Source organism: Benincasa hispida, chromosome 12 (genome assembly GCF_027475165.1).
Source record: "Benincasa hispida cultivar pf3 chromosome 12, pf3_genome.v1.1, whole genome shotgun sequence".
NCBI lineage: Eukaryota > Viridiplantae > Streptophyta > Magnoliopsida > Cucurbitales > Cucurbitaceae > Benincasa > Benincasa hispida.
In genome coordinates this window covers 67,604,895-67,631,340 of record NC_143489.1, presented here as the reverse complement: position 1 = coordinate 67,631,340, position 26,446 = coordinate 67,604,895, and the positions used below count along the sequence as shown (strand labels likewise).

Sequence of the window (26,446 nt, the reverse complement as noted above, 5' to 3'; positions counted from 1 at the left end):
AGATTTAAACTTCTAATAAATGCCAAATATCAAGCAATTTTTTACGATATCATTTTTATGTTTTAATTAAAAGAAAATTATACCTTTTGTCTTTCTTTCTTTCTTTCTTTCTTTCTTTTTTTCTTTTTTTTTTTTTTTTGAGTAAATGCAATTAATTGAGTTTTTTTTGGTCAAAATTATGTTTTAATTAAAAGAAAATGCAATTAATTGCTTAGAATGCATGCTTTTCTCATGCCAATTCCAATATTCATACATCCCAAAAATTAAAATAATTTGATTCTACAAATGCTTACTCCATGATTTGTTCATTGTATGAAAAAAAGAAAAATGTCAAAATCCTTTAAGAAATTAAGTAAAAAATTGTGAGATCACGATTATTCTCTCAAAAAAAGTTTAGCTCAACTGACATCAATATGTGTTGAGGATATGATATGTCGACTAGCCAAAACCTGGTCTAAAATGAATAAATAGGCAGATGAAGTTGAAGGGTAAGGTGATTTGCACTTCTCAATTCAAGTGTTTTTACAACTGAAGAATGACTTTTTGCCATCCTCTCTAGCACCTCAAAAAAGAATATATAGCCTCCTTTATTGTTGCCTCTTCAATGGAAGCCGATTCCATCTAAATACTAGTCAAAGAAACCGACACTTCGAGCAAAGTCGACAAATCGTTAGAGTCTTCAATGTTAAAATATGGAAGCAAGATATAAAAGGAAATAGCTCTGCGCTTGAGAGAGGGTAATAAATAGGTTGTCCCAAGTAGAAGCGAAACAAAGAAGCAGAATAGCTATGTAATTCATTTGGAAAACAAAGGAGGAATATAAATTAACCATAAGAAAAGAGATTCAATCATAAGATATACTCATTCCATGGCCACCTTCAGTAGCTCCTCCCAAGTGGTTAACTTCTCCCTGGGTTTGTTCTTCAGACTCCCAAGCCTTTTTTCTACAGAGTCTATTTTTTCCCAAGCACTGAATGGTACAACTTTTACATTTTGATCGTCCAATGCACGTACTAGACCTTCTCTCCCGGGCTTCGCTGAGCTAGAAAAGGAGAACCCTGATGCTCTTTTATCAAGGTCTTCACATATGCTTGCAACCTGATAAATCAATAATGACTAACAGAGGTTAAAAATTAAAAAATAAAAATGTTTGTATATATGCAGGTTCAGGTGCTCAAACTCAAATGAGATGATTTCATCTTTCATGTTAAAATATGTGTGGTTAGCTGGATCAAGGACATGAAGGCAATATAGATTTATAAAAAAACATCATGTTATCTTAAAACAATAACCAGATTCTGGTAGAAATAATGGGTTGGGCAAAGAGAGTTATCTAGAAAACTATTTGTTTTCCATTTTTCTCATCAAATTTCCTTAATTTATTTCTTGTCATTCGATTTTGCTTGATCATCCCACATCTAGTCCATTTCTTTGCTTTTATCATAATAAGCTGCTCAAAAGAATACTGAAGAAGCCAAACCAGTGGCCAAACAATTTGAATACTCACGGTTTCTTCAGCACAGTAGAGATTTGTTGCAATAATTCCAGTTGGTCCTCTCTTCAACCATCCACATACATATAATCCTTCCTCAAGTTGGATGGCATCTCCAGAAGTATTCCTTACAACTCGACCTCTAACGTTAGGTACAATTCCTGAAAATGGAACTATCAGCAAAGGAAAACACTAGAGAAGAAGTTTTTCCATGGCAGCTTGAAGGCACAAATGAATAGAGACACGACTCACGAGAAGAGTTTCTCAGATACATTCAATCCATGGTTTCGTATGAGTATTCTCGAATACTTAGTAAAGGTGAATAGACTGACACTGGCATAATCTCTAAGTAAGAAAATAAAACTAAGAATTGAATAATGTAGAGAGAGATCTCGAGGAAATCTTAATCTCATACCTTTCTGATGATCAAAGGGCAAACCATCAATTGGAACTGATTTGTAACCTATGCTCTTTAGCACCATCCTATAAAAAATTGAATTAGATTATCAAACAAGCAATTGAATCTACATGAGCTCATTTTCACAGAAAAGAAAGTACTCTCTGCTATAACAAAAAGAAATGTAAATTAGTATTCATCATCGATTCAGCTAATAGGGCATATCTTTATGATTTTATCATCCAATAAAATTAAAATCAAAACTAGAAAATATTTTCTGATTAGACTCATGCGCCATCCTAACAAATATTCTGATGTATAATTTGTTACCAAATAAAAAATAGAAAAATAAAACAAAAAATGTAACTTATGAAGGAATTACTGGCAGTCAAGGTCTTCAAACTCCCTAGTACCTCTAGCTATCTGCTTTCCAGGGCTAGAACCTACAGAATAAAAGCAAATAGTAACACAAGGACATACTAGGATGGGATAGGATGCATGTCATTCTGAAGGAATGCAAGTAATTTTCATTGATAAGAGACAATGAAGGAAAATGAACAAAAATAAATTGGATTGCTAATCCATAACACCGTCGTTGATGAGATTAGTACAAATCTTTAGAAATGAGTTTTTCAGTATTCATCCTACCTACATAAGTGGAATGCATCTGTTTAGGACACATAAAAATAGGACATAGATAGTTACCTTCAAGAACTGTCTTCTCAAATCGAACACCAGCAACTTGGTCTTTCTTGTCTTCTGAACTCAGAAACTTCTCGGGTTTGCGGAAGAAAACAAAATGCAGTTCACGTAGACCTGTGCCAGAATGGGGAGGTCCAGAAGCAGCAGCCTTAGCAAGCAACTCATAAACTCTCCTCTGTATTCGACTGTTTTTCACCTCTTCCTTTTCAAACGAAAGTATTAAGACAAGGATGTATTGATAAGACAACAGAATGTCCATTTGAATGTGATTGGGGAAAATCTTAAATTTCAGGATCACACTTCAGCTATGAGACCTATTCCCTAGTCAACTGCATGACCTTAAGAGAGAAGGAACTAAGAAACTATTTACATTCTTTCTTAAACAGTCACAAGAGCTTCTCATCAGTTAATGTAGAGATAACGTTAGTAGAATTATACCTCATCTGTTGGGCTCTTGAGAAGATCAGCTTCCTGTATGTGTATGTGCAAGTCCTTAATACCTGCAACCATGAAATTAAACAACTGGTGACATCATTGGTTATGTGGTTTGAGCACAAAATGCAAATGCAAAAATCAGAAGGCAAAACAATCAAGTACAAAAGTATCCATATTAACCTGATAGACTACTCTCACAGTCCTTTCGTTTGTATGACTTTTCTTTTTACAAGATAATAATAGTACATGCCCAAACACATGAAGAAAGTAGAAAGTAGTGACCACAACATTAGATACGAATAAGTAATAACACAGACAAGGGTTAAACTTAATAAAATAAAAAAATAGTTTCCCACTTAGAACCCATTCTCAATGACAAGGGATGAGTATTTCTAAGAAACCATTGAAATCTATTTTTAAAGAGGTTAAGGATTGAGGAATACCAAGAACTTCACGTAGCTCTTTAGCAGTACAAGCTGCTTGAACTGGTCCACGTCTTCCAACCAAAAAGACTTTCCTATATGAGCAATAATTAAAATAAGAAGAAGACAATAGCATTAATCTTAATGCTATAATGAACTCAAAAATAAAAAAACCTTATAGAGCTCTCCTGCAAAGCCTCCAATGCATGACTAGCAATATCTGTAGTTGCCAATTCTGATGTTGGCCGTAAAAGGATGCGTGCAACATCTAGAGCTACATTTCCCTGGACGTAATAGAAATATTTCAATCATTGTTTGACCTATCTTAAAAGCTTCTTGTTTCTTCCTACATAATGGGAATTTATTAGAAAGTAAAGGCCTGAAATGCTTGACAAAATCTTTTATTGATGTAAATTTAGAACAGAATGGCCTGAAGTTACCTGGCCAAGGATTACAGCTGTATCAGCGGCCTTTAAGTCAGGATTTAGGTTTCTGCAATCTGGGTGCCCATTGTACCACCAAACAAATTCTCTGGCTGAGTGTATGCCAGACAAATCCTATGAAAGGATATGACATCCAAAGTCAATGTGTTAAACTGATAGACTAATGAATTAGTAGATGCGGTTCTGTCGACGATTCAGAAAACATAATTAAAAAAACATTCACTGTGATTGCAAAATTATCAACTTGGCAGTATGAACAAGCAGAAGCAATCCACCAGGAGGCAGTAAACTGGAAGTGTAAAACCTACAGTTTGAACTAAACTTACTTCTCCAGGAATCTTGAGAGTTCTATCACTTTCGGCTCCATATGCTAGCACAACCTAAATAAGTAACCACGACCAATGAGAAAATAAGAAATAAGCTTTTGGCAGCAAGACACATGTTGTGTCTAAAGCCAATAACTAACCGCGTGATACAGCTCGCGGAGATCCAACAATGAAATGGAAGATCCAAGCTTGATATTACCAAAGAATGAACACCTTTGATGCTGTGCAACCCGCGCAAATTGATTAACCACAATCTGTTGCAAGATTTGAATAAACTAAGCTCAAGTAGGAGAAATATTTTTGCAGTTCTTGTAAAACATTACTTCAACTTCTTTTTCAGAACAAGTAAAAGGAACGTCATTAAGACCATTCGCTTTACACATTTCCTAAAACTTTTTATTACAAATGTCCATATCTAGGTGAACAATATGCTTACAGTGCCACCAACTGTCATACATGCAAGCTCAAATATGCATGAGATTGATATCTACCAGTTCCAAGCGAAGTTACAATCTACGTCATAAATCAAAACAGAACAAGGAGAACGTGTAGAAATAATTCTGAAAGCTAAAATGGCATTCTTTTTCTTCAATCGATCAATATCTTCTAAATCAATTCAACAATATCTTCACTAGCAAATACAACTTATGCTACAATATCAAAATCAACAAAGCAGATAGAAGAAATAATATACAAGCTTCTAACCTTTGTTTCAGGGTGATCGGGTGCCACACCAGAGCGCACTAAACCAAAAGGGGTTGGCAAACGATCAATTATATCAACTTGAGCATTGGGAAGCGCCTTCAACAACTATTGGTGCAATTCACAAATCAATATGATCAATTTTCCAGATGTACCAATTTTCTCGATTCTTTTGTATTAATCGAAATAAATTAAACTCATGCTATTCAAATCAATGCCAATGTGTTGATATACTCCACAACATAGAAAACAAAAAGAAAACTCGCCTTCTCAGCAGTGTAAAAACCAGCAGGTCCACTCCCAACAACGCAAATATGAGTAGGATGAGAAGCAAAAGTTGAAAAGCCTCTACATAAGAATGCCCTAGCTCTGAATAATGCCATTTGCAGTATCAATAAACTTAAAGCTCAAAAACGATACGAACAATCTTAGATTGCATTTCGCTGCACGGAAACGAAATTGATTGAATTAGAAGGTCGATAACTTAAAATCAAGAGATTCAATTCCACAGGTTTGTATTGGTTCCTTAAAGATTGACACCCATTTGCATTAAGGATTGGATATAAATTGATACTACGACAAGTTTCCATGTACTGTTTCACTTCTTTTCATCCATTAGAAAAGAAAAGAGAAGAAGAACTAAACTACTACGTCCTTCCAGAGAAGAATGTGAGAGACAGGACAAGATCGATAACACGGAGAAGAACAGAGCCAGAGCAGAAATGAAATTTCCAGTTTCTTTCGTTTCCTGTAGACTTATTATTATATTTTCTTTTTATTACCAGAGATGGAGGATGGGTTTTCTTCTTTTTTTTTTTTTTTTTCATTTTTTTTATTATTAATATATATATATATATTTTACAGAGGGCCTTTTTGGGTCCAAAAAAAATGGATACTTTTTGAAATGAAATAAAAATTGACATTCGACTTGCATCAATCTCCCGTGAATTTACCCATTTGACCTTGAAAATCATTCGCACGTTGTGATTTATAAGTTTCCTTCATATTCGATACTCAATACTCGATTCTCGATCCTTGATACTTGATACTTTACGCTCTATGCTCTATGTTGTATACTAACTACATGCTACTCGCTATTCGATCCTTGATACTCGATATTTGATGTTTTACGCTTTATGCTTTATGTTATATGTTTTATGCTATATACTAGTTACATGTTATGTTCTATACTCAATTTAGAAGTCTGTTTGATACTCGATACTCTAATATTCTATAATCTATGTTTTATGCTTGAAGAAAGAGAGAAATAAAAGTTGCAGAAAAAAAAAACAAAAGAAAAAAAACGGAAGAAGAAATGAAATAAAAAAAAGAGGCGCAAAAAAAGAAAAGGAAAAAGAAAGAATAAGAAACTGAAAAAATGAAAAAAGAAAAAGAAATATTGCAAAACAAAGAAAATAGAAGAGAGATGCATTTAAGATTAAAGTGGTAATTTTACACAATGATGACATAAATGATTTTAAAAAAAATACCCATTTTTCATTTGTGCTCTTTATTTTGGACCATCAATGCCATTTTCTCATGACATAAGGAAAAGGGTTTAAAAAAAAACTTTTGTTTTCAAAACTTTGTTTAAATTTCATTATACCCTTGTATGATAGAAATTTTTGGAAAACTTATAGATATGAAAAATTTATTAAAAGTTATTAACTTTAAGGTTTTATTAACCCTTTTAAAAGTGTAAAGACCAATTGTGACAAATCTCAAACTTTGAAGACAAGACTTTAATTTAATCTTCAAAGTCTTTATTGGAAAATTATTTTAAATGGTAAAACTGTTAAAAATATTTACAAGATATAGCAAAATTTTTGAATTATCAATGATAGACACTGATAGACTTCTATCAATGTCTATCAATATCACTGACCATCAGTGTTTATTAGCGTCTATCATTGATGGCTCTAAAATTTTGCCAAATTTTGTAAATATTTTAGTTTATTTTTCTATATTTAAAAATAGTCCTTCTTTTTTGGTGATATTTTTACATAATTAATTGATTTTTAATGATATAATGGAAATTTCAATTTAATATTCATGTTGATGTCAAACTCATGAACATATAAAAATGTCTAACATATTGATGAAAATTTAAAATTTAGATTTCACAATCACTTAGATTATGTCATGTTTAGGAGTGATTTTGAGAGGATAAAAATCGTTTTTATCAATCTTGTGTCTAATCATTGAAATTTATTTAACTTTTTATGTTATACTTTCAAATGAATTTTACATAACCAACATGAACATAACTTGACATAAGTTTAAATCATGTACAGTCGCATGTCAAAAAATAATAATAATAAATCATATACTTTCAATCAAAAGACTAGAGGTTTAAATTCCCACTGCCATCTCCATATATTGTTGAATTCGAAAAAAAAAATATGACAAACTAATCTCCGAGTAATTGTGAATCAAACAAAAATAATCTCAACAATTTCAAAATTCTCTGGTTGATTAAGAAAGAGGCATGCATTTTTTTTAAAAAAAAATATTACGTAAAACAATAAACTTTTTTTTATCAATACGTAGAGTAGGAGAATTAAACCTTCTAAATTCGAAGTTGAAAATACAAAATTTACAAAACAATATACTATATATACTATATGATTAAGTATTATATCTATTTTCCACCTAAACAACACAAGTAATAATCTTTTTTTCCTACTAATTAACACATAAACATCTAAAAAAAGGTCTTTAATCTTGGAAGTTATATTAGAGACCTATGGTATTACTATTCTGATAGACCCCCAATCATTAAGAGGTATGAGAGGAAACGAAATAAGAGAGATAAATCAAATGAAAATATGGGAAATGAATCAAATGTAAATGGAGAATCAAATGTAAATGGGTGAGGGGGAGGGAATAAAGTTAGTTAGAGGTTGTGTGATCTTATGGGCCCAACGAAAATCCAGTTAGTTACCAATTAGATTATTTAAAGAAGAGAGAGGATGAGCTAAGGATATCTTGGTTGTATTTTGTGAATGCTTAGTGAGCTAGGGTAAAGGGGGAAGTCTCGGCTTCCTTGGAAATTTGGCCAAAAAGAGTAAATATATAACCCGAGTTCTATCATTTTGGTATCAGAGTCATCGTTCTTTGGGGAATGGTGAAGAAAATGGAAGCTAGAATGTCTACTCTTGAGGAACAACTAACCCTGTTACAGGTGGGAATGGAGACTAGGATGGATCAACGGTTTGTTGAAATGCAGCAAATAACAGAACAATCCATGGCAGTAAATCCGGAAGCGTTCCAGGCGATAATGACTCGGGCTCATCTGAATGAACGATGACGGAAAAAGGGAAGCAACCACTAACTGAGGAAAGTGTGATAAAAGGGAGCCAGATGGAGAAAGAAAAGAGGGACGTACCTTTGTTCGATATGAGGTTGAGGAAGCTAAAGATCCCAATCTTCAAAGGTGAAGTGGGTAATGATCCACTAGGGTGGTTTCATCGGGTCGAGAGATATTTTGTTGTTAATCGGCTGACGAAGAAGGACAAGATTGAGGTGGTGATCTTTTACTTGAAAATGGAGGCACTAGAATGGCATCAGTGGGAGGAGGAACGGACGCCAATGGATACCTAGGCCAAGTTCAAGGAGCAGTTGTTATTACATTTCTTACCAGCAAAAGAGGAAGACCGTCGAGATCAGTTCCTTACCCTGAAGCAAGAGGGAATAGTGAAGGCCTACCGGCGGCGATTCGAGAAGTTATCGGGGCCTCTGAAGAACCAGTCAGACAAAACTCTGGAGAGCAAGTTTGTTAGTGAGCTCAAAGAGGATATACAGATTGAAATATGGATGTTCAAACTCGAGGAGAATAAGGAGAAAATGAGAATGGCCCAGTTAATAGAAGATACAGAGAAGACCCATAAGAAGAAGTGGGGAGGGGGAGGCCCAAGCCCATCGAAAGCTACTGGGTTCATAACTTCATCAGGCTTCAATTCTACCCCGGGTCGGGCCAACTTCAGCAACCCGACAACCCGAACCATTTCACTTAACCCAAATTGAAGCGCGGCTGTTCCCTCCAACTCTGTGACTCTGAGGGACGTGAATGGGAAAATGTTCACCGCCGGTGCCTTCAAGCGATTGTCCGATAGCGAGATGCAAAATCGGAGGCATAAGAGCTTATGTTATCGATGTGACGAGAAATACACCACGGGCCACCATTGCAAAAAGAATGAGCTAAATGTCTTAATACACGATGACGAAGAAGGGGAAGAGTTAGAGGTTGAGACAAGTGAAGGGCAGGTCGAATTCGAAGAAACTCCATCAGCAACCTTAGAAACGATGGTGATGGGCACAATCGAGGATGAAATTGCAGAGCTGTCGCTCAATTCTCTAGTCGAAATCGACTCTCTATAAACGATTAAAGTAAAAGGGGTAATCGAAGATAAAGACGTGGTGGTTCTAATTGATAGTGGTGCATCACATAATTTCATCCACAAAGAATTGGTGACGGTCCTCAAGTTGCCACAAACACCAACGACAAGCTATGGCATCATGTTAGGCACTGGAAATTCCATTCGGACTACCAGAATTTGCAAAGGTGTGGTATTGAATCTTCCCAATCTCGTTATCATAAATGATTTTTTTTCCTTTACCCCTAGGCAATGTTGATGTTACTTTGGGTATCCAATGGCTTATGACGCTGGGGCGAGTTGTGTGTGATTGGAGCACTTCCAAAATGGATTTCCAAATTGGCGATTGGCGATTGCACCTTGAAGGAGATAAGAGTCTGATGAAATAAAAAAAAAAATCTCCCTTAAATCGATGATGAAATTTGTAAAAGAGGAGGGTCAAGGTATATTGTTGGAGCTAAATTCGCTCACGACCCACGCAGATGAAGAAACCCATAAACCAGACCACGAAAGAAGCCACCCCGACATACAGGTGGTTTTATAGAAATTTCAATCAGTGTTTCAACCCATCGAAGGACTTCCTCCAAAAAGGCGCCACGACCATCTTATCGAACTAAAATTAGGGGTTGGTCCAATGAACGTTCGCCCATACCGATACCCCCAATTCCAAAAAGATGAGATCGAGCAGTGTTGAAGAGATGTTGGCCACAGGGGTTATACAGTCGAGTACCAGCCCTTTCTCCAACCCAATTTTGTTGGTTAAAATGAAAGACGACAGCTGGAGATTTTGTGTCGATTATAGAGCTTTCAATCAGGGACGGTGCCGAATAATTTCCTGATTCCAGTTGTTGATGAGTTACTTGATGAGTTAGCAAGAGCCATGGTTTTTTCCAAAATAGATTTGAAGTCGGGTTATCACCAAATAAGAGTAGCACCCAAAGACATCCATAAAACGACATTTTGGACTCATGAAGGTCACTACGAGTACTTGGTTAGCCGTTCGGACTATGAAATGCCCCATCAACATTTCAATCGGTAATGAATGATATCTTACGACTCTACTTACGTAAATTTTTTTTAGTCTTCTTTGATGATATATTAATTTACAGTCCTTCGATTCATGACCATGTTCATCATTTATCTCTTGTGCTGCAAGTGTTGGAGGAAAATCAGTTGGTCAACCTAAAAAAATGTACATTTGCAGCTTGCAAAATTGAATACTTGGGTCATGTAATTTCAGTAGACGGGGTAGCGACAGATCCATAAAAAAATAGAAGCCATGGTGCAGTGGCCAACACCATCCTCCGTTAAGCAATTGAGAGGTTTTCTCGGGCTGACAGGGTATTATTGAAATTTTGTAGCTAACTATAGAGCTATTGCATTCCCATTAACTCAAAAACTCAAGAAGGATAGTTTTAAGTGGAATAAGGAAGCCCAGAAAGCTTTTGAGACTCTGAAGTAAGCAATGACACAACTTCTTATTTTGGGGCTGCCCCATTTCACCCGACCATTTGTAGTGGAAATAGACGCATCAGAAGTTGGTGTAGGAGTTGTCTTAATGCATGAAGGTCTTCCCTTGGCCTATTTCAGCCATATCATGCCACTAACACATCTTCTCAAAGCTGTTTATAAGCGTGAATTGATTGCAATTGTCATGGCTGTCCAAAAATGGAGACCATATTTACTAGTCGACGATTTACAGTATGCACCGATCAGAAGAGCCTTAAGTTTTTACTAGAACAACGAATCATTGCTGGTGAACACCAGAAATGGGTAGCGAAAATAATCGGGTATGAATTTGAGATTGAATACAAAAAGGGGTTAGAAAGTTCGGCAGCCGATGCGTTGTCTTGAATACCTTCGTCAATGGAACTGAGTTTGTTGAGTGTTATGGATAGTGTTAATCCAGTTGTCTTTAGCAGTCAAATTGATCAAGACGAAGAATTACGAGGCATCCAAGATAGTATTCAAGCCGGAAATCCTCACATTCAAGACTACACTTTGAAATGGGAACTTCTACTGTATAAACAGATAGTAGTATTGCCTTCTTCATTACCAACAATTCGTTACTCCAAGAATTTCATAGCAGTCTAATAGGAGGCCATAATGGAACAGTCAAGATGTACCAACATCTCAAGAAGGAATTTTTCTGGAAGTGAATGAAAACTCGGGTGCATGTATTTGTTGGTGATTGTTGTGTTTGCCAACAAACCAAATACTTGTCTTTAGCCCAGCGGGATTGTTGCATCCTTTGCCTGTACCAGAACTAATCTGGAACGACATCAACATGGATTTCATTGATGGATTGTTGAAATCTGAGGGGCACAACTCCATCTTAGTGGTGGTTGACCGTTTATCAAAATACACACATTTCATCGCCCTTCGTCATCCTTACACAGCAGCCGTGGTAGTAGGGATATTCCTTCGGGAAATAGTAAGACTACATGGGGTGCCCAGAGCATCGTGTCCGACAGAGATAAAATATTCACAAGCCTTTTTTTTGGAAGAACGATTCAAATTGATGGGTAGCCAATTGAAACAGAGCATATCGTTTCATCCACAAACCGACAGTCAGAAAGAAGTTGTCAATCGAGGATTAGAAGCGTATCTACGTTGCTTTGCCATGGAAACACCAATGGTTCAAATGGTTGGCATGGGCAGAATACAACTACAACACCTCCTATCATACCGCTATCAAGAAATCCCTTTATGAAGTAGTGTATGGCCGACCTGTTCCCCCGTTAGTCTCATATGAAGTTGGGACTGCTGCGGTGGGAGAAGTGGACATCCTATTAAAAGATAGAGATCAGATACTCAAAAACCTTAAGGGTACACTGGAGGCAACACAACAACAAATGAAATCTCTTGCGGATGCTAAAAGAAGAGAGGTGAATTTTGAAATAAGGATTGGGTTTATGTTAAACTCAAACCATATCGCCAAATCTCCCTGTTTATTCATAAGTACCCGAAACTCACTCCTTGCTTCATAGACCCTTTCCAAATCGTTCAAAAAATTGGCATGGTGGCATATAAACTTGATCTCCCACACATATCAACATCCACCCAGTGTTTCATGTGTCTCAACTTCGGAAGGCAATCGGCACGTTGTTTCCAAGGATAACCACCCCTTTGGTATGGCAAAACGAAGGACAATTACACCCCCATCCAATTGTTGTTTTAGATATACGAAAGGTTGGTACAACGGTTGTATCGCCAACCGATTTGAAGTCCTCATTCAATGGGATGGCATGACTCCAGAAGATGCAACTCGGGAGAATGGCGTGCCGGAAGATGCAACTTGGAAGAATGGCGTGCCGGAAGATGCAACTTGGAAGAATGGCGTGGCTTTCACCTTGAGGACAAGGTGGCCTTTTGGGAGGCGGATAGTGATAGGCCTCCAATCATTAAGAGGTATGAGAGGAAACGAAATAAGATATAGAAATCAAATGAAAATATAGGAAAGAAATCAAATGTAAATAGGTGAAGGAGAGGGAATAAAGTTAGTTAGACGTGTGATCTTGTGAGCCCAAAGAAAATCTAGTTAGTTACCAATTAGATTATTTAAAGAAAGGAGAGAGATGAGCTAAAGATATCTTGACTTTATTTTTTGAATGCTCAATGAGCTGGTGTAAAGAAAAAAGTCTCGACTTCCTTGATAATTCGACCAAAAGAGTAAATATATAACCCAAGTTCTATCATATTCATAGTAATGTGTCAGCATCTGTATTTAGAGATCTGCAAGGGTTTTTTTTTTCCAACTACTTTTACATATATGCACTGTACAGACATTGCTAGTTTTTTTTTTTATTTTTATAATAAAGACTCCATTTAACCCCAATCACAGAGGAACCAAAGGATGCAGGTCGTCAGTAATTACATCCTAGACCCAATTAGGGAAGCAAGAATCCCAATGTCTAACAAAATCTTCCGGACTGGAAGGAACAAAACAAGAAGAAGAATTCAAGTAACCAGTAGCAAAACGAGCCAGCAGCAAAACGAGCTATACAATGAGCAGTTCGATTACAAGTACGAGGAAAAAAAAAAAAGAAGAGAGAATTCCCAGGTGCCTTGCAATAACACCAATCTCATCAACTGCGTTCTTCACCTCAATGGTTTTTTTATAGCAATGATAGTGAGATCCATATGAAAATTTCTCAAACGTAAGTTGGGAGAGGTTAACAGAGGCTAGCAAGGCTTGAACAGGAAGAAGGCAGAAGAGACCATAGCAGCAACAGCTAGCTTCCTTGCTTGCTGCTTTTCTTTCCTTTTTTCTGCTTCTGCTTTAACTGAGTGAGACCAGCTGCCGTAACCCGAGCATTCCCAATGATGGCGGCGACGAGCTCTGGATCTGTGCATGCTTTAATCAGTTCTTTCTCTCTTATTGTTGCTTCAGGCATATGCGTGAACAGGTTCAAGGCAGTTTTTGCAGCTAAAAACAAGTGGACAAAGAGCAAGGTTACGGAATGGAATCATTTGAATATGGAATGCCATTGGCTCATAAAGGTTTGGTTAAACAACATGTAGTTCTTTTAACTTGCATGTTTGTGTCTACTTAGTCTTGAACCTTAAAAAATGTCTAATACATCTAGAGTTTAGTATTTCAATTTTATCTCCAATAGGTCTCTAAATTTTCATTTTCATTTCTAATAGCTCCTTGATCTATTCAACATTCTTTTAAAATTCACAAATCTACCGGACATGAAATTGAAAGTTTAAGACTTCATTAGACAAAATCTAATTTTATATCTAATAGACCATATAACTTTTTAAATTTTCAAATATCTCAAGAACTCATTGAATACAAAATTAAAATGGGAAGTTCTGTGACCTATATTAACATTTTGTTTCTAAAATTGAAGAATTTGTTATAAACAAATTTCAAAGTTTAGGCATGTTCGGTAACTATTTGGTTTTTTATTTTCGGTTTTTGAAAACTAAACCTATATACACAAGTTCCATCCATTGGTTTTTATGCTTTTGTTGTCTACATTTTAGAAGTGTATTCGAACTCAAAGACAAACTTTAAAAAATTTGTCCTCATGTCTTAAAATTGACTAAAAATTCAAATATTTAAATAGAAAATATAAAAACTGATTAAGAAATCATGAGAATAAGCCTAATTTCTAATGACTAAAAATCAAATAATTACCGTTCAGAGCCTTAAGAATTTATTAGACATTTTTGAAAGTTTAGAGACCAAATAAACATAAACTTGAAAGTGATATTTTTAATCTATATATATGGTATTAGTAATGAATACTAAAGCTAGTTTACCTTTCCCTTTCTTTAGAGGGCCTGGAACAATCTTGACATGGTATTTGTAAGACTGCACTGCATTGTACGGACCACAGACCGGCACAGCATACAAAAGAATGTCCGTAGGCAAAGGATTTCCAGTCAAGTAATCCACGTCATTCAGTTTTTCTCGCTGCTCTTCACCTATTTCGTGAATATCATCCTCTTCCATTGTTATTTTGTCCATTTCAGCATCATTATCCAAGATGACATGGCTATCGTCTTGAGTTGCACCATTTGAGTGCTTATGTGAAAGATTATCAGGATGTTCCGGGCAATCTCGAGACAAGTGACCCGGCTTCTTACATTTATAGCATATTTTTGGAGCTTCTTCAGCACCTGTCAAAGAAAGGACAACTCAAATAAACTTAGAGAGACAACTCTACAATATCTTCCTCTGCATGTATCGATACTTATAAATGACGTCAGAATATAACCACTAGCATCATGCATTATCAATGATTCAATATGAACCACTATCTGAGTTCATTTACTGGGAAAAAAATGCAAGCTGTTCATTTATTTGGATAAGAAACAAACGAAATGTTGAATTGAATCGTACAAGTCTTTCTTGGGGTTATTACTCTTGCTGTATTATTTTAGACAAGCAATTCATTGATAGCATGCAAACTAACGACCACCTAAAACTCTTTTTTCCTTGAAGATGTACAAGCACAAAGCTTGAGGCAGTATGAGGTACATAAATCTCCATATGGCCATTTAACTAGAAACCTCAAGAACGACCTGCGTATAACAATCGAGAATAGGGGGTGCTCTAGAATTCAAATGGTCAAAGAAAGAGTGCATAGTGTATGAATCTGAGCTACTCAGAATCCACATAATCCATTCAGACCAGAATTCTGGTGATTAATTATTCAATATATCCATTAAGGAAATCGCTCCTCCAATTGCAGTTGGAATGCTTGAAAGAACAGCTTTGAACGGAAATAACCACGTTGTGCAACCCATGCATAGCATCTTTCAAGGGCCATCAATAATCCAGGCCAGACATCTTCTCCAAAAAGATAAGGGTTTTCGTATACCCACCATCAAGACTTTCTATCGGGAAAACAATCAAGGAGATCCAAGAGATTTTGCCGCAGTCCAGCACTTGAGTCTTCACATCCAAATGAAACACGATTTACCTTTTGTAAAGTTTTTTTCCCCATGTCTAATACCGGCAGTACCAGTTAGACAATCCTTTGCTTGTAACTCCTCAAAGATCCTGCTCATCTACCACTCTTAGGGGCTATGTTGATAATGTTATTAACAGAAAGTATATTTTATTGTAATTTTTAGGGGTGTAAATAGTTTCAGTTTTTGAGCGCTTTGTAGTTATGTTTTCTTAATAGAAAGGTTTCAGCTTGTAACTGCTCAAATATCAATGAGAACATATTTCTAGGTTTTTAGATACTGTAGCTGCACTTTCAATTGGACTAATTCATAGAAAACTAATAACTTCATAACATTTGGTATGGCAAGCTTAACAAGACATTGAATATCTAAGAAAATGCCACGAAATTTGAACTCATAACCCCAAGAAAAAGCAATATTCAGCTATTCCTTTTGACAAGGTCAATCCAGTTAGTTTAAATTTTCAATCTTCCATTTGAGTTTCCAGATAAATGTCAAGATTCAGTGTCCACTAGAACATTGTGGAACAGGCTCCAACATCGATCTTTTTTGTTTCTTAAAAACGGCCTCTAACATTGATACTTGGTAATCATAAACTAAACGGTCACCCTTTTCAAACAGTGGAAACCAAGAATATTTACCTCCATCAGGTTTCTTCACTTCAGAAGTTGTTTCCTTCACATTTTGTGCCCCTTCATTTTTCGGTAGCTTACCTGAGGACTGTACACCATAAACATATTCAAAGATCGACAATCAAAAGTTTTTATTATTATTAAAAAATATAAATAAATGAATTTTGTTATTGAACTCGGTTTTTATACACTTTCAACATTTTCATGCATAGTCTCTCAAGAGATGCATTTCCATTTTCAAGTGTGACAGGTTACAGAATGAAGGCGGTTGTAAATAAAAGTAATTTATGTGTGTGGATGGGGATCAGGACTAAAGGGACAAAGAATTATATAAATATTCCAAGTAATTCAGAATTGGGAGAGTAGGAAAGACAACTTTTTTCTTTACTTTGTAATCTTTTCCTTCTCACAGTACATAAATAAATATGGTTCCTATCAAATTATCTACTGGATCAAGAGTTCCATGCAAGCATATCCGCTGGTAAATTCATAACCGTATGGATGAAAGAAATTTAATTTGGAATAAAGGGCAGCAAGAAAAACTCATATTTCTTCCCCATCTTGTAATCTTTCCCTCGGTGTAAGATCAAGGATTCTATGCATACGATATAGAAAAATGTATACACTTCAGAAAGTTGGAGCTAAGTTATAAAAAACATCATCTACAGCCAACAAATTCACAATGGTAGAATTGGAAGAGAAATAAACCAATGTCACAATGCAAAGCCGAGAAGCACAGGCAGACATTGAACACAGATATAACATTCATTTGGACATATTTTGATGTAATTGTACAAGAGGGAAAGAAGGAAAAAAAAAGGGACAGACATGCAGAGCAGAGCAGAGATTCACACAAAATGAACAAATTTTTTAAGGATACTGGGCTGTCACAGTCGTGGGATCTTTCAATGAGGAAAATATATTGCTGTGATGTAAAGAGAAGTGTAAATTGAATTTCTCACCAATTCAAACTAAAAAGGGAAAAAAATGAATAAAACTCACTTCTAATTGTAATATTCAACCATTTGAGATTAAAAAATTAATGCTTACAGCCAATAAAGCCATGCGGATCCTTCTTTCTTCTTCATCTTGATCAGCATACTTCTCTTTCATTTTCTTGAGTTTACCCCTCTGACCACGGCTGATTTTCATAGAACCCGACTTCGGATTATTAACCTTGTTTTGAGGATGATTCAAAGAAACATCAATATCTCTTGATTCTTCACTTCTCTGCTTGATGCTGCTGTCTGTAGAACTGCAATTCTGACCTTTCTTAAGTTTTCTTCTTTCAGCTTTTGAGATGTAGGGTTTCTCTCTCCCTGCAGCATTTTTCTCATCTAGATGGGGTTCATTGACCGAATCCACCTTAGGAGTCTCTAATATATAATTTTTGCTAGATGCAGTCACAGATCCAAGCTCAAGAGCTTTATCAATGAGATCCTCAAGTTGTGGTGTGACAAGGGAAACATTATCTCTAACATCAGGTTGGATATCATTATTGACACCATTCAGTAGCATTCTACCTTCAATTGGAATTTCAAGTGATTCTGTGCCGTCAGGTCCAGATATAACTGGTCTAGATAAAGTTGCAGATGTATTGGATACTTCTGATTCCCTCTTCTCATATTCAGTATCAGATTCTTCATTAAGAAGTTCATTTTCTTCAACGTCATTCACTCCATCCTCCTCACCTCTTACCCTCCTTTCATTTAAATGTGAACCTAAGGAGCTCTCATCCAAGCGAAATAACAATCCAAAACCCATGATAAGAGGATGTGGAGGAAGAAAATTCTTCTTTCCTCGAACCATAAAGCTCCCAACTGTAAGATATTCCCCAGTAGGAGCAGTTTTACTAACCTGGTGAGGATAAACCCACCAGGCACTAGTAACTATCTTTGAATCCCATGCCTGGCTGTGACAAACCTATTACAAAAGGGAGAAAAAAATCATAATTCGACCAATGAGATAATTCACCATTTAACTGAATCTAAGTTAGTCTCACTAGGGATACCTTACCGTAAAACATCCTGCTTGATTCAGTGTGAGCGGAGGCACTGGTTGTTCAGGTTTGTGATTCTTAATCACAGTGCTAGAAGCTCCGTGCAACTCAGCATGGACATACCTATGAGATAACAGAACAGCATCAAAGGCAGAAGCTAATGTTTTCAAATTAAGAGCACAGTATTACCATAATTATGAAAGCTAATGTTATGTGCAAAACCTGAATAATGAGTAGCTCTAGAACCTTACTAACAGTGTTACAGCAATTACACATCAACATAATCAACATGGTTTTACTTGTTTGAGCTCGAGTGAGGAGCAAATATGAACAGCAAGAAAATTACTCACAGATCTCCCTTTGACATGTAACGTTTGACTATCATCTCATTTTGTTGAGCATCACGACCACTGATAACCAAATAATTCTCACTGCTAATGAACCAATTAAATTTCTCGAACCAATGAACTTTTCGCATGTGGGATATTGTGGCAACTGCTTTTTCCTGCAAATTTTTGTTTAAAAGAATGACGATCACAGAATTAGCATAAGAGAATGCCATAATAATAGAAAAAGTAAATCAACATAATAGACAAAATACTGACTTTTCTTGAAGAGATGCAATAATTAATCCCTGTAATTTAACATGATTGCTCATTCAAAAAAAAAAAATTAACATGATTTAATACCCACATCCACATAGTTCAATGTGTAACAGGTTTTTCATTTTTTTTCCCCCCTCACATTCTCATGAAATGGAGAGAGTTATGCACTCACATTCTCATGAAATGGAGAGAGTTATGCACTTTATGTCTACAAAATGCATCCCTCTAATCTAACACGGTATCAAACACACCGGCTACAAGCAGTTAGATACAAAATAAATAAGAGAATTCTATTTTGCAAATCATCAACCATACAGATATCCATAATCATTTTTCATATTAGATGGTGTACTTGTACTCATATATAATGGCCTTATCAAATACTATAGACAAATACACACAAAAATTGAAAGTATATCGAGAAAAAAGAACAAATAGATGTTAGAAGTCCAATCTTGTAAAATAATAAATTCCTTTACGTAGTCTATTAAATAATAAATGTTTGTCAGTCAATTTTTTTTTTTAAAAAAAGTACATCGATGTCCACTAGTTTAAGCAAAATCCACATCAACATCCAACTCTATAGCTTATGTTTAGATACAATTATTTATTTTAAAAAATTGTGCCTTACACTTTTTTTTTTTTTTAATAAGAAACAATTTCATTGATTAAATGAAATGATCCAAAGTGTACAAAAGAGATTCATTCAAGAGATTACAAAATGCTCCTCCAATTAGATACAAGGGTGGTTAAGTTGTAGTGCTTAAAAGGTTGTAAATGTTTACACAAATAGAAAGCATTAAAAATAGTCAGCTCAATGTAAGAAGAATAGGGATTAATTGGGTAATTAGTAATATTCTAGGTTAATTCCCTTTTTACCCCCATTTGTAATAAAGCTCTATAAATAGGAACATTGCCCTCTTGTATGAAACACACTATTCATTCTAATAAAAGATTTACAATCTTGATTCTTGGAGAATTAATCCTTGAGGCTACTTAGACTACATCAACTTAGTATCAGAACAACCGTCTGGGCCAACATTGACTGCCGCCAGTGGAAGACCAGGAAACTTTTGTTGATGCCGATCTCAAGAGGGAGCTTCGTGAGTTGTGCTCATTACCAAACAACATACATCTAATTAGGGAAAACCCTCAAAATTCCAAGAAAGAAAGAAGAAACCAAAGATATTTCAAGATTTTGCAAGAATGGATTATTGCTGATCAAAAGATGTCTAAGAAAAAAACCAGCAGTCGTTATAGGCAAGAAAATCAATTTTACTTCCGAAAACAACGCTGGGATTGTAACTCAAGTGATTCAGAAGAAGAATTTCAACATACTAACTTTGCCCATGTTCTATTTTCTCAAAGAACCTATCATTATCCACATTAGAAATTTGATTCTAGGGACTCTGAAGACGTTTCTAAGTCAATTTGGGATGAAATAAAAAGCTGACAATATCCAAAAATGGCTCAATGATCCATTCAAACCCATTTTTCAAGAAATCAATGTAAAGATTGGGAGTTAGATGAATTAAAGAATCATCAAGAATCATCAAGAATGGTTTCTTACAGCCCAAGAAGAATGTTCAAGAATCGAAGACTTTTGGCTAACGATCAATAAAGGTTGATTCAAAAAAATCAATGGTTGCGTTCTATACCCACTACGAGATTGAAACATATCCAAAAATCCAACAAAATGACTACTTTGATCTAGTAGCATTGGAGGAAATAAAGAAAACAACAAAAGAAATCCAAAATTCATTGGGAAAAATGACTCAACATTATCAATTCATTTGTAAGAGTTCAAGAATGGATTGATTTCATATACGGGAGAAAAAACAAAGGAACCACGGTTGGAAACTTTTCAAATAGAAAATCTTGAAGATAAAATTGGGAAAAATCTGGTTGAGACTCATGTAGTTAACGGAGTTGATTGGGACAAAAACATACGAACGAAGTAGAAGAAAAAAAGAAAAAGAAGAGTCTGAAGATGTTAATTCGGAAATTATCTCGAGTGAAGAAGAAAAATCCAACGAAGAAGATCGTAAAAAGGTATCGAACACCGAGCAAGAATCGAGTAAGAACAATAACACATTGATTCATTGGAAATGGATCACCAAACTGTGAAGAACTTGAAACAAATGATAAAGAAGACATGATTCTTGAACGATTCTTTTTGAAAGGTGGTTTTTTTAGTGATTGGTCCTTTGAATACGGTTTTGAATGAGCTTGAAGAAACCATCCTTTTTGGGTTTATGGCCGATGGAGAAGTTCATCTTTTGGTGACAATATTGGATTTTTTGTCTCGAATTTATCCCTTTGATCATAATATTTTTGTTCAAAATGTAGGAAGTTGGTTTGGTCATATTCCGTTGAACAAGTTTATTTCATTCCTTGTTTTCTTCATAATTTTTTTCTTTTCAAAACTTGAGTACGAGTTTTCTTTTTAGATGGGTAGAATGATATTTAATTGGGTAATTAGGTAATATTCTAGGTTAATTCTCTTTTTACCTCCACTTATAATAAAGCTCTATAAATAGGAACATTGCCCTCTTGTATGAAACACACTATTCATTCTAATAAAAGATTTACAATCTTGGTTCTTGGAGGATTAATCCTTGAGGCTACTTAGGTTACATCACAACTCCATAACTTCTCTGGTATTGATATTTAAATTTACAATACTGATAGAAGTCGGATAAGTCTCTTTAAACTAAAAGGTGACGCAACACAGTTTTGAGTATCCATCGTAGATCAATAATTTCTTTAAAGCTTAACTTGATAAAATTTACAATTTCTTCAGAATTGGATTCTTTATTCTCAAGCATTTGCCAGATTCAAATTTATGAATATTAAATTTGAAAGATTTCATTGTGTGTAAAGGAAGATTAGATACATTTGGAAAGAAAAGCAGTAAGAAAAATATGAATAAAACGACCATAGGTAAAATTCTGTTTCCTATGCAAACAATAAAAATAAAAATAAAAAATCATCATTCTATACCATAGAGATACAATATATTATACTCATCTGAACATAGAACAACAGAGATCGAAACCAAATCAAGACCCATTTATGGCCTATTGCTTGTATTAACTTGTAATACAATTGCAAGCCTTCAACAAGAAATGAACTAGATGCAGTAAGACTATCATCAAGTGTGCTAACATCAAATTGCTAAAAGTTTAGTTGGTTCTTGCCAGAAATGACACATATTTTCATAGGTTCAAACCAGATATGACAAATTTTAAGACTACAAGATGACTGCTAGTTCACTGGTTAAGCATCTAGTGTGAAAACGTAATCATGTCCATTTATAAACCAAAAATACAATAAATGGTATGCTATCAGCACTACATGAAGGGGGGAAAATATCACCATCATAATGCTACCTGGGAAAGTTGAAGACGAGTTTTTCTTTCAGCAGCTTTAAAAGCTTTTTCATGTGCAGTGATCGTTTTCTCCTGTTTGCTCTCTTGTTTTTTCTTAAGTTCATACCATCGTCGAGCATTGGCATGAGCGGAAAGTGATATATCCACCTCTACCTAGGAAATGAAATGTGAAAATTTAAACGAATGTCAAAAAGCACATAGATAAAATGCACATCAAAAGCATCTAAGACAAATAAATAATAGTGATAATGATGCAAGAAGTAGAAACAGGGTAATAGAAGGTACAATAAAATTTAATAAAGTAGTTTAATTATAACCCTTCTTCAATACATCAAGGAATCAAAACCATCCAAAGAGGACAAATGTTTTATCACATCAAGCAAAGTTCATATAGAATATGCATATAGGAAGCCTTAGCCATAACTATAATACAATATTCACCTTATCAACTGGTTGTGTCTTTTCGTCATCATCCATTTCATCAAAATTGTTGCTCAGCAGCAAAGTCATGCAATTCCTTTCAAGATTAAGTTTGTCAATAAGACCGGCCACTGGATTTCCAGATTTCTTTTCTTCCTTCACCATCCGTGCAAGATCCTCCCAGCTCATGCCTTTAGCAAGAGCAAGACGGACGGCTAATATAACAGCATCTACATCTTCTAAATTGTATTCAATTAATTCTGCCATTTTGACAGAATGATCAACTTCTTGTTTTAATAACTCTACACGATTTCCCTACACAAGCAATTGAAAGATATCAATACACATGGCAAGCTATGAATAATCCTTTTGTCCCTCATAAGAAATTATTTCATTAATAGATATAATGATATATGCCCAAAAAGGAGAACACTCTGCATTAAAGAAGGTTATCTAAAGATCTTTGAAACAGCGCAAAATTAAATAAAACCAATAATATTAAAGGCTTGTAGTGTAGCATTACACAAGAAGCAACATTCTCTCGAAGGTTTTTTGTCCTCTAAAAAGAATTCTTCAGTTTCTCTCTGACCATAAAAACCAAAGAAAATGCTCCAGAAGGAATTTGAAATCCATAGATAACACACTTTTAAATATCAACTATGACTACAATTGTTTTCTTGAATACTCAATGAACACTGTCGAAGCTAGAAATATATTGAAGTGCACTTGATCAGTTCTCAAATTCACTGGACAGACCTGATCCATACGTATTTTATTAAGTTTCTGAGTTGCAGAGCTCTCCTTGGCCTTTTGTTGCTGTTCTGACCTTTGACTCTCAATTTTACTGTAGAATTCATCCAGAGCTGCATCAAATGTCTCAAACTTTGTATACTTTCTAGACATGAATTGGTTTAATAAAATTGGGCAGAACTCATCATAGATCTGCAATTAAAAGGAAAAAGGAAAGAAAATGCTGACTGAATGAGAATGGCAAGAAATCGTACAATCTTACAAAGCTAACTTTCTTATATATAGGTAGGTATGGCACTTTTGTCCATTAATGTAGAGACAGGACATGAATTTTTTCAGCATAAAGCAGATCAAGAAAAATGCTACCTCGCTAGCAGTTGAAGGCTCAGATTCTTCTTTTTTAACATCTTTCTTTTGCATCAAAATGTAACCTTCAGGAACTCTAGTACCAAATATTACATCCTCTAGCCAATCCTCAAAATTTGCAACAGCTTGCACCAAGAGCTGAAGACTATTATCATCAAGTTTATTATCATTACCAAGTTTCATATTTGGAATCAGACCGGCATTTAATATAATGTGCTCAGATAGTGCAGTTCCATATCCTAGTGCCTCCCCAAGAACAGCTTTCAAAGTAGTCTGTTTGGCTCGACTGCCATCACCTTGGGCTTTACTTGAGACAGAAGACTTTGAGACTTTTTGGTTACCCGGCTGTTGCTTTGGAGGATCTGTTTCATTATTTCCGCTCCCTGTAAGATTAACTACATTGTCACTCAAAGTGAGTGCTTCCTGCAATTTTGCAGCTGTCGTCCTCTCAAACATTCGAGAAATTTCAGTTGGATATCGATGACGTGACATGATTGCTACCCCCTTATTATCATCCCTGGAAATGTTGTTTTCATAATTTATAAACTCAACTTGATGAGATAACAAATCATCGAAGAATGTTGTTGCCCATCGGAAGCTAGAAGTATAAGGCAAAAGACAAATACATTGACGAGAATTTTCTTTTACCTTTATTATTTTTTTTTTTTTTTTATTTTTTTTTTTTTTTTGAGTAGAAAACAATTTCATTGATGGGAGAAGTCAAACCCCAAGCTAAGGAAGATTAAAAAGTTATAAACTTTTTGGAAAGGTACAAAGTGCGATTCAAGAGATAAGTGATAGGCATCTAAACATATACACTTAATAACCAAATACACAGGTCCGCCAGGAAATTAGGAGGAAAAACAAAGACGAAAAAGACAGGTTTGAGATAAATCCATAATAAGTATAGAATACGGGCATGGTCATTTATATCCAAACTTATGCCGGTGCATATGTATCATCATGTATGCCTGTGTGCATGCTAAGTAAAGAGACAAGAGATATGAAATTAGCTTTACAAACCTGTGTGATCGAAGAAGAGTTAAGACCATAAATTCAGAATCCGTGAGAATGATATTACCCTGGGCATAAAGTTCCAGGATAACATAGTGCGCACTAGCACCTAGCCCAAACTGAAATAGGATTATCTGAAAGAACATAGAAACTTCAAGAATGGGGCCTGTAATGAATAAAGATATGTGAGGACGAATTAAACTAAACAAATAAAACATACCCTATCATATCCAAGTTGCCGCACATCCTCAAGTCTTCTTGTGCGTATATGCTTTCTTAGTTTGAGAGTGAACCCAGATGGAGTATTGCTTTTGTCTCTACAAGGACAAAAATTTTAATTGGCTATCGACTATTATCGGCTACAATCCTCTTATATATGCATTCCAAGTATATCAACAACACGCAATGATGTCTTACCGAACATATGCAGTCGTATGCAATCTAACTCCACTTTCCATCAACAGCAACACCTTCTCACTCTCACCCGATTCAGTGATTCCACTACTATTCATAAGCTTGAACATGTATGTCTTTAAAAACCGATGCATTGGGGAGATTACAGAGAGAAAGAAACTATTATTACATAATCTCAATTTTGGAGAACAGAACTAAAATCTAACATAATCAATCAAAGGAAATAACCACGCATACATTCTGATCAAATTCCATAAGGGACTTTCACTAGTATATTGTGCAGGAAATGAATCAATGATTGGGGCATAAAAAGAAGACAGGATGAAAAGAAACCTTGGGTGAGAGGTCATAGACATTGGCGCATCGCATGCCTATCAATCTTCTGAGGCATTTCACCTCGGCGGCGACATCGGCAGTGTTCATCCGTACCTTCACCATGTTTGATGTTGTTGAAGGTTGGATTGTCTGTGTTCAATCTGTGGAATTCTGCGCGCGAAATCGAATTGGTAATTGGAAGAAGAGATAAATTGAATGGAAGAGACAGAGTCCTTTGAGTTTGAGTGAAGGAAGAAGAACCAAGCTAGGCGCCTTCACCTTCTTCCCCACCGCCTTGTACCCTGCCTTCGTTGCTGACTTTTCCTTGACCAGTTTATCCCTCGTTTTTATTTTTGTTTTGTTTTTATTTAGTTCGATTACAAATCAGTTTGGAGCTGTTAACTGGAGTTCACATATGTTTGTGTTTATATGTTGTCCAGAGTTAAGTCCATATATCTCAAATGTCTAATACAGTTTTTTAAATTTTAAATAAACTGTTTTTATAATTACTATTTTTATTTTGAAACTTTTTTATTCTATAATTTTATATAACTTTATTTGAATATAATATAGATTACAATTTTTTTCCTTTTAATTTTTAAAGTTTATCTTTCTTTTTTTCTTTTCTTTTTTTCTTTTTTACAATAAACAACGATTAACCCAGAAATATGGTTAAATAAAATGAGAAACCAAAGATAAATCAAAAGAGTTTGATTTCTAATTTTTTTCCATGAATTTCATTATCATCTTCTTCTTTTTCTTTTTCTTTATATTATTGCTATATATTTTTACTCTATCATGATTTTGTTTTAACT

At 35.1% G+C, this 26,446-nt stretch overlaps 2 protein-coding genes across 2 annotated transcripts; both read right to left on the bottom strand.

The window, feature by feature from the left end:
• Positions 1–476: 476 nt before the first annotated feature.
• On the bottom strand, positions 477–5,694 carry LOC120092438 (Pyridine nucleotide-disulfide oxidoreductase family protein). Its single transcript, XM_039050527.2, has 14 exons — positions 5,565–5,694; positions 5,186–5,362; positions 4,923–5,027; positions 4,358–4,471; positions 4,218–4,271; positions 3,889–4,005; positions 3,623–3,732; positions 3,470–3,543; positions 3,030–3,091; positions 2,595–2,793; positions 2,272–2,332; positions 1,908–1,975; positions 1,508–1,653; positions 477–1,098 (listed from the first exon to the last, which is right to left on the bottom strand). The coding sequence occupies exons 2-14, from the start codon at positions 5,300–5,302 to the stop codon at positions 862–864; spliced, it is 1,464 nt and encodes a 487-aa protein (XP_038906455.1). The 5' UTR covers positions 5,303–5,362; positions 5,565–5,694; the 3' UTR covers positions 477–861.
• A 7,458-nt stretch (positions 5,695–13,152) lies between these two features.
• EMB1441 (zinc knuckle (CCHC-type) family protein) lies at positions 13,153–26,028 on the bottom strand. The gene is made up of 14 exons (XM_039051183.2): positions 25,650–26,028; positions 25,320–25,432; positions 25,123–25,219; positions 24,912–25,036; positions 23,889–24,405; positions 23,529–23,714; positions 22,794–23,087; positions 22,353–22,505; positions 18,706–18,860; positions 18,373–18,478; positions 17,407–18,279; positions 16,366–16,444; positions 14,570–14,929; positions 13,153–13,724 (listed from the first exon to the last, which is right to left on the bottom strand). The coding sequence occupies exons 1-14, from the start codon at positions 25,752–25,754 to the stop codon at positions 13,531–13,533; spliced, it is 3,357 nt and encodes a 1,118-aa protein (XP_038907111.2). The 5' UTR covers positions 25,755–26,028; the 3' UTR covers positions 13,153–13,530.
• Between the last annotated feature and the right edge of the window lie 418 nt (positions 26,029–26,446).

Coding starts and splice junctions, on each gene's coding strand:
- EMB1441 (XM_039051183.2), bottom strand. CDS start 25,754: ATGGTGAAGGTACGGATGAACACTGCCGATGTCGCCGCCGAGGTGAAA. Junction 25,220..25,319: donor CATACGACTGCATATGTTCG/GTAAGACATCAT, acceptor TTGTCCTTGTAG/AGACAAAAGCAATACTCCAT. Junction 18,861..22,352: donor CTCGTCTTCAACTTTCCCAG/GTAGCATTATGA, acceptor AAAAATTTGCAG/GAAAAAGCAGTTGCCACAAT.
- LOC120092438 (XM_039050527.2), bottom strand. CDS start 5,302: ATGGCATTATTCAGAGCTAGGGCATTCTTATGTAGAGGCTTTTCAACT. Junction 4,472..4,922: donor CCGATCACCCTGAAACAAAG/GTTAGAAGCTTG, acceptor ATCTTGCAACAG/ATTGTGGTTAATCAATTTGC. Junction 2,333..2,594: donor TGAGAAGACAGTTCTTGAAG/GTAACTATCTAT, acceptor TTTATTCTGTAG/GTTCTAGCCCTGGAAAGCAG.